Source organism: Nicotiana tabacum, chromosome 7, assembly GCF_000715075.1.
Source record: "Nicotiana tabacum cultivar K326 chromosome 7, ASM71507v2, whole genome shotgun sequence".
Taxonomy (NCBI): domain Eukaryota; kingdom Viridiplantae; phylum Streptophyta; class Magnoliopsida; order Solanales; family Solanaceae; genus Nicotiana; species Nicotiana tabacum.
This window is the reverse complement of record NC_134086.1, coordinates 140,460,286-140,473,679: the sequence shown is the minus strand read 5'-3', so window position 1 is coordinate 140,473,679 and position 13,394 is coordinate 140,460,286. Positions and strand designations below refer to the sequence as shown.

The 13,394-nt window shown below is 31.8% G+C and overlaps 1 protein-coding gene across 1 annotated transcript; it reads right to left on the bottom strand.

Moving 5' to 3' along the window:
- Positions 1–2,095: 2,095 nt before the first annotated feature.
- Positions 2,096–3,620, bottom strand: LOC107798522 (protein TIFY 5A). Its single transcript, XM_016621532.2, has 3 exons — positions 3,392–3,620; positions 2,873–2,951; positions 2,096–2,435 (listed from the first exon to the last, which is right to left on the bottom strand). The coding sequence occupies exons 1-3, from the start codon at positions 3,472–3,474 to the stop codon at positions 2,247–2,249; spliced, it is 351 nt and encodes a 116-aa protein (XP_016477018.1). The 5' UTR covers positions 3,475–3,620; the 3' UTR covers positions 2,096–2,246.
- Between the last annotated feature and the right edge of the window lie 9,774 nt (positions 3,621–13,394).

Sequence of the window (13,394 nt, the reverse complement as noted above, 5' to 3'; positions counted from 1 at the left end):
TTCCTACCACTTATAAAGACGCAATCCAAAGTTCAAAATAAGATAAGTGCAGGATTGCCATGAATGATGAAATACAGTCCCTTTATCAGAATCATACATGGAAATTGGCCAATCTCCCGAAGGGAAAGAAAGCAATTGGGTACAAATGGGTATTTGCAAAGAAAAAAGGATTTCCTAACCAAGAAAATGTTCGCTACAAAGCAAGATTGGTGGCCAAAGGATATGCTCAAAAGGAGGGAATTAATTACAATGAAGTGTTTTCTCCAGTTGTAAAACATTCCTCCATTAGAATTATGTTGGCTTTGGTAGCACAGTTGGATTTGGAACTAGTTCAGATGGATGTAAAAACTGCATTTTTACATGGAAACTTGGAGGAGGAAATCTACATGACTCAGCCAGAAGGATTCAAAGTTGCTGGAAAAGAAAATATGGTGTGCAAACTTGAAAAATCATTGTACGGATTGAAACAATCTTCTAAACAATGGTACAAGCGATTTGACAAGTTTATGTTGCGGCAAGGGTACAAGAGAAGCAAATACGATCATTGTGTGTATTTGCGCAAGCTTAAAGATGGTTCCTTTGTATATCTTCTCCTATATGTTGATGATATGTTGATAGCTTCCAAGAATTCGGAAGAAATTGATAAGTTGAAGATTCAACTGAAGAAGAAGTTCGAGATGAAGGATCTGGGTGAGGCAAAGAAAATTCTTGGCATGGAGATAATAAGAGATAGACGTTCAAAGAAACTTTGTTTATCTCAAAAGGAATATTTGAAGAGAGTACTACAACGTTTTGGCATAGATGAGAAGACTAAGCCAGTTAGTACTCCACTTGCTCGCCATTTTAAGCTAAATACTACTATGTCGCCAAAAGATGAAGCTGAACAAGAGTATATGTCAAGGGTACCATACACAAATGTTGTTGGTAGCTTGATGTATGCAATGGTCTGTACGAGACCTGACATTTCACAAGTTGTTGGAGTTATTAGCAGATATATGCATAATCCAGGAAAGGAGCATTGGCAAGTTGTGAAGTGGATTCTACGGTATATTCACAATACTGTAGATGTTGGGTTAGTTTTTGAGCAGGAAGACAATCATTCTGTAGTTGGATATTGTGACTCAGATTTTGCGGGTGATCTGGACAAACGAAGATCAACTACTAGTTATGTGTTTACTTTTGCAAAGGCACCAGTTAGTTGGAAGTCTACTTTGCAGTCAACAGTTGCTTTGTCTACAACAGAGGCAGAGTACATGGCTATTATAGAGGCTGTAAAAGAGGCAATTTGGCTTCAGGGGTTGCTAAAAGAGCTTGGTATTGGACACAAAAGTATCACAATTTTTTGTGATAGTCAAAGTGTTATTCAATTAGTGAAGAACCAAGTTTATCATGCAAGGACGAAGCACATTGATGTTCGATATCATTTCGTCAGAGAAATCATAGAAGAAGGTGGAGTCACGGTGAAGAAAATTCATACTACGGAGAATCCTGCTGATATGCTGACAAAAGTGGTGACTGCGGTCAAGTTTCAACATTGTTTGGATTTGATCAACATTGTTGAACACTGAAGATAGAAGATGAGGACACAACCAAAATTTGTTATTGAGAGAAAATTAAAGATGTGGAATTTTGTCAAGGTGGAGATTTGTTGATTGACAAAAAAAATTGTCCCACATCGGCGGATGATTTCATTTGGGGGAAAATATTTCCCTATAAAAGAAGGCATAATGTTTAGGATTTAAATACACCTCTCATTTGTCTTCTTATCTTCTTAAGACATTTATATCTTCTCTCTTTAGTATTATTTCACTTGTATTTTTGGAGTGGAATAAAATATTGGTTGTGTCCGAGGAAGTAGGCAAAATTGGCCGATTCTGGTGTTCCTTTTATTGTTGCTTTATTGTCTTATTTATTATTTAGTGGTTGTCATAATTTTTGGTATAATAGTTGTGATTCATTCACACTATATACATTTGGCTTCCGCAACACCAAACCCACTCCATATTGATGAATTTTTTATTGTTAGGACAAAGGAATTTCGATAATTAGGAATCAACATCATTATCATATCTAGGCGGATTTAGAGCAAGTTCAGTAGATTCAACTGAAATCATTGTTTTCGGTTCGAGTTGCAGATACATATGCCAAAAAAGAAATGTTGAAGTATCCGCATATCACAAAATCATACACATTCTGGATCACTAAATTCTCAACTCTGAATTCGCCTATGATCATCATCATTTCTTTTAGTATGGATTAGCTGCTTGAATCCTCCTTTCTTTTCTCTTTTGCAAAAACCTCTGTAGGGATTTTCTCAGAGACAACCCATAAGGGCTATGCAATTGAAACTGCAGAGATGGTGCTTTCAAATTTGACGCACTCGTATTATATTTTTCTTCCATTTCTCCTCTTGCATGGCATAAGATGGCTAAGGCCTATACTTACAGAAAATCCAATAACAAATCAAATTTAGCATCAGAACAAATTTAGAATTACTAATATAAAAATAAAAATAAAAACATTAGAAAGCAAGATATGGGAAATTCTCTTCAAACTTATTTCATCAGTAGAAGAAGTCAATTTTTTACAAGAATTATGTCTCAGTTTCAAACAAGTTTAGTTTCTTAAATAACAAAATACAGTGACTCATAAAAAGGGCACCGCGGTGCACTAAGTTTCCGCTGTGCACGGGGTTCGGAAAAGGGCCGGACCGCAAGGGTCTATCGTACACAGCCTTACCAAACATTCTTGCAATAGGCTGTTTCTACGACTCGAATCTGTGACCTCCTGATCACATGATAGTAGCTTTACTAGTTACACCAAAGCTCCCTTTCAAAATAGTAATGACTAATAAAGATCAAAAATAGCTTGCCTGAAGTTCAGATGTATCACATTCCCCATCTAGTGCGTTGTAGAAAATTGTGATCTGCTTTCTTGTGGAAGAACATGCCCTATATTAACAAATATATCGTCATGCATGGAAACATCTAATTACTGTATATATTATGGAACCAAAATTCATTTGTCTAAGATATTAGGTGTTCTACCCACCGAATATTTTTATGTAATAATGATGATGAGAAAGCAATATATCATGATCACTTAAAAAATATGTTTTGCAACATATCCTAAGCTCTCTTAATATATGTTTGAAAAAAATTATAGTATAATGAAGAACTTGTTTGAAAAGAATATAGAGCACAATCTTATCTTTCATTCAATTAATTTTTAATTAAATTAGGGGATTAGAAAAAGGTAAGGGAGAATTAAGGGGGACAACGATAATTGAACTCACACCTATTATGTCGGTAACACTCGTCGGCCAACTATAAACTTGGTAAGTATAATACTATATATATATAGAGAGAGAGGGGGGAATAATGAGACTTACACAGAATGATTACTACTGCGTAACTCTGAAGAAGAAGAAGAAGACAATAGAGGGAAAAGTTGAAGGCCAATTCTGTGCTTCATCTTTATGCCTATTGTTTTCTTCCTTTCTACTCTTTCAATTCTTATGTCTTCATTGCCTATAAATTGGAGAAGAAATTAAGACTTTTTCCCAAATGTGGGGGAATTGCTTAGCTTATGGTGGTGGATGGCACCAATTACTTGCACCGAAAAACAAGTAGAGCTAGAAAGACTAGGGAATTTGATCTCAAAAAGCAATTTAAATATGTGAAAAATCCAACAAAAACATCATATTGGGGTTGCTACAAGCTAAGTCAAGAGCAAATTGAACACTTTGTATGTGATCTAGCCATGTGGAACATGTTGCTCACATGCCTAATTTCCCCTACCACAACTCACCTATTCTCCCACGTGTTTATATATATAAAACTAGGTTTGTTATAAATTTAATGCATAAAATTTAATGGCACGTCTTATGTTTTGTCTATGTTTTTAAATTTCTTTACATATATAGTAGCTTCTATCTTTTCTTCGTATTTGTTTGCTACTCCTTCTATATATTTCTTCCTGATCTCTTTGAATAGGCATGAAAAGTTGAGCTCATACACGTTTTATTTTGATATCACGATAATACTTTGGGGCAAGAAATAAACACATAGTAGTAGTTGTTGTTTTCAAACCCAAACAGATAATTAGGTTGAAGTTATTAATTTTTGAACATAAATTAACTTGTACAAATCAGAATTAACTTAATTTACTCTCACAATTTCACAGAATTTCTCTTCCCGGACTAATATGTGAAAATTGAAATTTGACAATGACCCTTTAATTTGTGATCCTGACAAATTTGTCATTAGCTTTAACATTTTCACTATTTATCTTAAAACAATCGTTAGTTTTCTATCAACGTTGATATGGAATGATTCTTTTCCCCAAAAAAAGGTTTGTATTTAGTTGTTTTTTATTTTCCAAAAATAGAAAATTGTTCCTAATTAGTTGATCTTTATTCCTTTTTAAGACATACAATTCTTCCCGACTTATGGATTAGCTTGCCAAAAACAACACATTTTACACACAAGTTCTTAATTGTATCGATCATAAAGAAAATTAATTATAAATTTAAAAGGATTGGTAATTTCATCACATGAGTCATTTCCCACTTGCACATTACAACTTGTTGGGATGGTTGCTATGCATCGTTTCATAATGTATCGTATCGTACTGTATTGTATTGTACTGTATCGTTTGATAAATACAATGTTTGGATAGATTGTGTCGTTTACCATCGTTTCATGATATCACGCACCAGCAATATGAAGAATAAACTTACAATATTATAAAGAAAAATTATGATACAAGGTAAAATTACTATATAAAAAAGTAGAGTAAATGATAAAATAAAATAATTTAATAATAATAAAATGTGAGATTGAGAGAAAAAGACAAGGTAACGACGCGACCACACCAAATCGATCGTTACATAAAGTGGCACATTTCGTCGTTATGTAACGACGAATTTAACAATACGATACAATAAAATTTAAGTAACAATCAAAACAAACATTATATTTAAAGTAACAATACAATACGATATAACGGGTAACAACCATCCAAACAAGTTGTTAATGTTTTTCGAATAAGCTTGAGTTGTCATGTTTCAACTTCTCTCGAAACACTCTCCTATTATGGAAAGCTAGTTGTTTGAAGCACCAAATATTTATAAGTTTGTTAGGGCTTTCATGCAAAGAAAATAACAAAATCTATTCGCTCTCTTTCATTTTGATGTTGACAAACGCACCTTAGATACTTCTAACCTTTTTATTTCATACGTCACGAGAAAATAAGAGAGTACTTCCCTAATTAGATCTAAAACGATTGAAATTGCTCACTTACGAGAGTGTTAAGTTGATTAACAGCCTGTTTCGCCAAGTTTCTCAAGAGGTCAAAAGTGATTTTTTTCTTCTTTAAAAAGCACTTTTTTTTCTAATTTGAGGTGTTTGACCAAGCTTTTTGGGGGGAAAAGTGCTTTTGGGAAGAAGCAAAAACAGTTTCTGAGAAGCAGAAAAAAATAGTTTCTTCCCAAAAGCAGAAGCAGAAGCAGTTTTGCCTTTAATTTCTTCTTACCAAAAATACCCTTAACAAAATATAGTATATACCAAAATAACCGTTAAACCTAATACTTGAGATATTAATGTATAAGTATTTCTTCTTATTTTTAGGATAATTTTTTAATATATAGTGAGATAGTTTTCTAATATATAGTGATTTTAGGGGTGAATGCTTTTATATTTGTTGAATGATTTTTAATATATTTAACTTATATTAAAAGAATTAAGTACCTTTTAATTTTATTTTCATATTTTACTTAAATAAAATGAAAAGATTTAATTATTGCCTGTAATAACAAATTTTTGAGATTATTTATTTACTTATAATATTAACTATTAAGTAAATCTATTCATGTCCTTATTAGTAATTTGATACTCAAAATCACTTTCTGAAAAGCTTGGTCAAACACAAATTATTGCTCAAAAATGCTTTTCAGAGTGATTAGTCAAACACAAACTGCTTCTCTCCAAAAGTATTTTTATTAACAGCACTTTTTTAAAAAACACTTCTCAAAATAAGTTGATTTCTCCAGCTTGGTCAACAGGTTATAATTTAAAACAATATCAGGGTTGCCTCATTTTTTCTTATGCCAAATTTTGAGAATGAAAAGTTGCATTTGAATTAAATAACCATAACATTAGGTTATACCTCCATACTTTACCAACATAAAATTTTAAACCTAGAAAAATTTATCATAAGGAGACTTATTTAAGAATTTTAGTTATACGCATTATTAGTGTATAGTATAAAAATTCTTTGACATTATCAATGTGGGTTTTTAGCCTATTATAGCAACTCAGTTACTTTTTTTTCAAATCACCCGTTAATGCTTTTAACCTTGTGAGTACATAAACTTTAAATTAATTGTTTAATGGTTGATATTGCCATTTATACTATTTTAAAAGTACGAAGGTCCTTAGCGAAATGTCGTTCATTTTTTTTACCCTTAAAAAATAGCTTTCATATTAGATAAAAATGTAATTTAAGTCATTTTCCTAATATTTAGGACCTTGAAATCACCTAAAATTTGCCGTTAATATAGGTACGAAGTCCGACTATTTTATAGTTTAAAATATATCAATATTTTTCCTTATATAAAGTGTGCTATTTGAAAATAAATCCATATATGTAACATGTAGGATGTTTAACGTGATTAACAAATAATTTATGTGAAATCAACAGTTCATCACAAAGCACTATAGAGAAGATATAAATTCATTCAAAACACTAAGCACGTAATATTGTCTCAACAATAAACAATTAATAACGTGTTTTAAAGATTTTTATTTTTATCATACAAACTAAATAGTTCATGTACAATTAAAGTCATATCTAATCACATAAAACTGCACAAGCCTAAATGTGTTATTATATATATAGGTTTTTTAATAAAAGTACGAATACTCTTAGCGAAATATCGCTCGCCCTTTTTATTCTTTTAATATAAAGTTCACACTGGATAGTCATTTGATTATTTTTTTAATATGTATGCTTTTAAATTAATTTAAATTTTGACTATTAAATCTTTTCTTATTTGAGTTAGGTAAGAACTCATACTCTTTCCGTTCCAATTTATGTGAACTTGTTTGACTGGGCACGAAGTTTGAGAAAAAATAAAAAAAATTAGAATTTTTGGTCCTAAACAAGTCAGAAATGGGTCCAAAGTATTTATGTGGTTATAAAAGCTTCTCACTAATGCTAGAATTGAAAGTTTAAGCTAAATTATTCTAAATTTAGAAATGGACCATTCTTTTTGGAACGGACCAAAAATGAAATAGGTTCACATAAAGTGAGATATTACTTATATATAAATATAAATTATTTTCTTATTTGAATTATCTTTTTTTGTTAGAATTATTACTTAAGTTTTTCGAAACTTCTGAAACAATAGTCATTAAATGACTCTAAAAGTCTTTCGCCACACAATACGAATTGTTATGCAAGTTTTGAATTATTTTTTTTGAAAAATTAAGGAAGAATGTGTGTGCTTGTCAAAGAAATAAAAAATATACTATAATACAGTCAAACCTTTCTATAACAGCCTTATTTGTTCCGAATATTTTTGGATGTTATAGAGAATATATATTATAACATAACATAAAAATTGGTTCCGGAAAAGCTTAGCTTTTATAGTGAAGTGTTGCTTATAGGAATGTTGCTATAGAGAGGTCTGAATGTAATTGTTCTATTTACTTAAACAGCGTAGTAGGTGGCATTAAGCATTTCAAAGATGTTATGGATTTTTGAAAACAATGGCAACTCTGTTATTTTGGCTATATCTTTTAAATTAAGCAAGAAAATAATAAAGCTTTTGCCAATTTTTTTTCTTGGATTTGACCCGAAAATAAAATACACAATTAAAATAAATAGTCATTTGCATCTAACAAAAAATAATAAAAATAATACACAATTAGTATTTTATTATTTTAGCTAAAACTTTTTTTATTTATGGCAAAACTCCAGCTAAGTTTTTACAAATTTAGCCCCAAAAAATAAAATACTATACAATTGGATCAAATAGCCATTGTATTTTAAAAAAGAAATTAAAATACAAAGTTAGATAAAGTATGCGTTGTATATTAAGATGAAGCAAGAACAAATACACAATTTTATTCTAACAAATAAACAATTATATTAATGATTGAAAAATATTGCATCTTAAAGTTAATTTTAAATTTTTCTTCATATGCCTAAAGGAGTATATATATCCATGCACATTACCATGTCAACGTCCAGGAGTAACAACTATCAAATAGCCAACTTCGGGGGATAACTAAGAATATAATTTGTTTAGATGTGTAACTAATTTTGTGCAAAGCGTAGAATTTTTTTTAACATAAGCTCTATATTTTTCGCTCATAGATTATTATAGTCCTTTTAGGATTTTTTAACAGTAAGCAATTTCATTATAATTTAACTCTTACTTCCATAAAAGAAAATATTCACATGCATTTGGTTATGTGCTTGAACGGAGAAAGAAACCTCACTCCAAAACAAAGAAAGAGTAGATTAATCAAAATATGGCGATTGAATAATATCTTTTGCAATAGTAATTTAGTCTTTTCTAATATGTTGGAAATAATTCATATGACATTTCTTATTGATTATTGAAATAGCATAATTGTATTTTTGTCCTAAGGGTTTTTTCTTTCGTTGAAAGTTAGCTAATTAGGATTAATATAGTTTAGAAACTTACACTTTTATTAATTTTAATTTTATAACTCTAACACAAGACAACAAATGCACGTGGAAGCATGTGGTGGCATATCATGTGGTACGTGCTTTCACTTTTAACGAGCGAGAAAATTGAAGTGACAAAGACCATGTGCTAAGAGAAACAAAACTTATCAAAATTTTGAGATGTCAACTACTCTTTTATCCCCATATTTAATTTCCTTTTAAAGCAACCATGCAAAGAACATCAACTTTTTGATCGGATATGTGGACTTTCCTATTTTAGCATTGAGATATTCTGAGAGCAATTTAAACATGTTATATAGTTAGCTCTTAACTTCTTTGATGCCGACTTTCTATTCTCCAATTTTGAGAGATTGTGTTAGTAACATTATCGATCAAGTTTAGGGCTATATATTATATTTGTAGAAACTTAGTATATTTAAAGATAAAGCGTCATTATATCTGATGGCTTAATTAATTAGGATAGTTTAAACCTATTTATAATTGTAATTTTCGGAGTGACTTCTGGCGAGATATAATATTTGTACCTATTTGAAGAACTCAACAAATTAAACTTCGGCAAAATGGCCTCCGAACCACCTAAATTTGTACTTGTTTGTCAACCCGGTAAATAAATTTATAAGTTTTTCATTTGGACACTTACGCTTGAAGAAATGAGTACTAATAAATATATTTATCCACTGACTATGTTTATGTGGTAATGATTTAAATATACGTACAAACTACGATACAAAGGCGCGTGATTATAACAGGTTTGATTAAAAAAAAAAAAGCAAAGAAAAAGAAAAAACAAAGAAAAAAAATTGCAAAAGCTGAACTCGCTCACCCCACGCCCTCCCTTTCCTTTCATTTTGTTACTGTCCGATTCCCTTCCCCTCCCCCTTTCCTTTCTCGTCTATCCTCCTACTCTCCCCCTACACACACTTTTAAGAAATCTATCACGACCACAATTCAAAGGAAAATGCTGGTTAGAAAAAAATAAAGAATAAAATTTCAATTTGAAAAAATCAATTAATTGGGTGTTGAATATTGAAAATGTTAAAGATGATTTTGAATGTTTCTCTAAAACTTGTGTTCAGAAAACATAAGAGGGAGAAGTAGACGTAGAATGGGCCGGGGGATGTTGCCGAAAATATCTAAGTATCCGTGATCTCCCATTTGAGGTTGTTGGGAATTTTTTTTCTTCTGTTTACTAATTTGTATGGGGATTCTCCAAGTAATTTTGGAGAAGATAACGTAAGAGAGTTCTTTTTATTGATTCGTCCGGATTTTTGGGGTTTATTGATTTTGATCGTGTTTTTATTACTTTTTTAATGATTTGGGAGTTTTAGAGTGGAGAAGGACGGTGTTTATTGCTGATTTGGGGAAAATATAGAGTGAATTAGGGTGGTGTTCTTGGTGGATGAAACACAGTGCAGGTACTGCCATGGTGAAGAAGAAGAGAAAGGAAATATTAAAATGGCAAAATATATAAAATGTCGCATCACTTGTAGTCAAATTCCTCTTACACACTTGATAACTACGGGAATATTATTACACACCCAAATCTTTTAAAGTGTGTCTATTACGCACCACTTTAGCTAGGCAGCACCCCGCATGTCCTACACATGAAACAAGCGCGTGAATAAAAATTTTTGTGTGTCTGAAGCTCTATATGGATGCCACGTGTCCAATTATTTCTTTTTTTCTTTTTTTTATTTTATTATTTTCCCAATCATTATCCCTCATCTTCAGGTAACCTTATCCCTATTTTCAAATTTAGGCAAACCTCCATTATGGATAACCCCATTTTTGTTGGAGTTTGAATCTTGAGTTGTTGAATAAAGTGATATTGGGTATTGGATGTTGATTAATTAACTACTTTGGATCTGAGTATTATTACTCAAAATTTCGAATTTGAAGAGTAAAAAAAGAGGTACCATTGAAGAAGCCGTCAAACTTGTACTCCTATTTAAAAACCCAAATTAGAAACCCAAATTTATTGGCGATTTATTGTTAAAAACTGAACTGAAAAGTCTAACATGGATTATCATGTGTACTTCACTCAATTTGAGCTCAAACAAATGTAAAAAGGGAAGCTCGATTGCCGGAAAATATGGATGTCTTGCCGGAAAATATGATATTCTTTTGTCAATCAGTGCACTTTATTTCTTCCTCTTTATTCTCTCTTTCTTCCAAATTTGCCCATTGAATTCCTAGTTGTTCCAAAGCAATCATATTTTTTACTAGTATCTGATGACCAAGTTTGAGGGCAAAAAACTTCCGGTGACCCCTGCTTTAAATAAAATATTCCAACTCTTCAAATTCATTTTCAGTTATGTTCAACACATCAAAAAAATTTACAAAAACTTTCAAGGGATTCAAAATTTAGAGAAAATCTTAATTCGGTAGAAAACAACTGTTGGGTGAGGAAAATTAAAGAACCGGGGAGGGGACTTGGGTTAGATGAGGAGAGGGGTGGAGGGGGAATTTCTTTTCTGTTTTTCTTTTTTTTTTCTTTTCTAAAATATTATCACCTGGAGTGTAAATTAAGTCCTTTTTTTTCTCTTTTGAGTTATGCAATGTGTCACATTCTGTTTAGCACGTGTGATGCAATTTTTAAAAAGAAGTTATCAAACACAAAAGTAGTGTGTCGTAGACACACTTTTGATAAGTTGAGTGTGTAAAAGATTTTTCGTGAAAAAGAGGTGTGTAACAGATATTTCGCTGCAAGGTTGATGGGTAAACTATATATTTTGCCTATTAAAATTGTAAGTTAGATATCACAACCTCATCTTTTCATTTCAACTCGAATATTGGGGAAATTACAGGAAATGCAACGCATATAATATAAGGAGCTTTAGAAAATAAGCTACATAGGTTTACAGTTTACTACACATTAAAATTGTAAATCATATCACAACCTCCAGTATTTTTTTATTTTTGTAGCAAAACTAATACTTACTACTCCCTCTGTTTCAGTTTATGTGAACCTATTTTCTTTTTGGTCCGTTCCAAAAAGAATGAACCCTTTCTAAATTTGGTAATAATTTAGCTTAAAGTTACAACCTACCCTTAATGAGAAGTTTTTATAACCACACAAATACTCTGGGTCTTGGACTTGTTTAGGACCACAAATTCTAAAAGTCTTTATTTTTTTCTTAAACTCCGTGCCCAGTTAAACAGGTTCACATAAATTGGAACGGAGGGAGTAACTGTTTTACGTATTTCAGATTTACTAGTACATATGTATCTTTAATTGTTAAATAATGTAAAGTTTGGTAGTACTTTCCTTGTTTTCCACCCACTTCATTGAACGTAGTTGAAGAAGGTTTCAAAAATTATTCTTTCAATATATTAAGCTCTTTTCAATTTAAAATTTTCCGAAATACTTAACACCAATCTTCAAGTAATTAGTAAGAGTAGTATTGTTATGTAGTGATTAATAATATAACGTCGAATTTTGACTTTCTCTCTTCGCTCTAGCTTCTCTCTAAGCGTAGGTTAATCTAACGTACGCACTGGAGCTCCATGGGAAGGGGCGAGGTCGGGGAAGGGGGCGACCTAGAAAAGAGATACAAATAGCATTTGGAAGTTCGGTGCATGTTCAATTCAAGGAGAAAGCATCAACATCAAAGAAACCAGTGACAAAAATACCAATGGAACAGTACCCAGCTTTAGATCCGTCATCGAGCTCAGTTGTGAAAGCTATAACATTGGGGATATGGAAAAAACTCCTATAATAGAGAATTCTAAAATGGAGGAAGAAAAACAGAGTAAATAAAATACAGATCTAGTACAAAAGGAGGTGATTCCAACTCGAAAAGAAGAAGATGCAACAGTAAAGAGTGATGAGAATCAAAAGGAAGCAAAGGAGATGGCTAAACCACAGTGAAACTCACTATTTGCTGGAAATAGAGTGGCAGAAAATGGAATGGCTCTAAGCTACTTTCCTCCCCAAATTGTTGATAGGGAGACGATAGTCAACTGGAGAAAAATGAAGTTGACAAAGAAGCAGAGAAGTAGAAAAACTCACTTATTGTCTATGTTTTGGGAGAGACATCAGGATATACAGTCATGCACAGGTATATTTCTCAAATGTGAAATTCTATTCATATGCCAGATTTGTATTTGCATGAGGAGGGATATTATGTGGCTCGATTCAATAATGAAAATGATATGAATGAAGTACTCTTTTCTGGACCTTATACTATGAGGAATAGACCAATTATTCTGAAACTGTGGAACCCTGCTTTTGATTGTAATCAACAGTTTATGACAGAGATTCCATTATGGGTGAAGTTTCCTAAACTACCTATGAGTTGTTGGGGATGTGGATCATTAGGCGGGATTGCTAGTGCATTAGGGAAACCTCTATTTGCTGATGAATGTACAACTAAACAAATGAGGATTTCCTATGCTAGAATGTTGATTGAAGTTAATGTATCCAAGCCATTGCTTGATACAATAGTAGTAATGGAACCAAATGGAAAAAAAAATTCAACAAGAAGTGGAGTTTGAATGGAAGCCCCAATTCTGTCCAAAATGTCAAGTTATTGGACACATTTGTACTAAGAAACCTGAGCAGCAAGGGATGGATATCCAAGTACAAAATAGAAGAGGATGGGAACAGAAGAAAATAGTACAGGAATGGAAGCCTAAAGAAACTATGAATAAACAGAATGATGACCAACAAC

Bases quoted from the DNA above. Each gene is read 5' to 3' on its own strand.
- LOC107798522 (XM_016621532.2), bottom strand. From the start codon at position 3,474: ATGAAGCACAGAATTGGCCTTCAACTTTTCCCTCTATTGTCTTCTTCT. The intron at 2,952-3,391 runs GTAAGTCTCATT...TTGTTAATATAG, and splicing joins CGCAGTAGTAATCATTCTGT to GGCATGTTCTTCCACAAGAA. The intron at 2,436-2,872 runs GCAAGCTATTTT...CTGTAAGTATAG, and splicing joins GTGATACATCTGAACTTCAG to GCCTTAGCCATCTTATGCCA.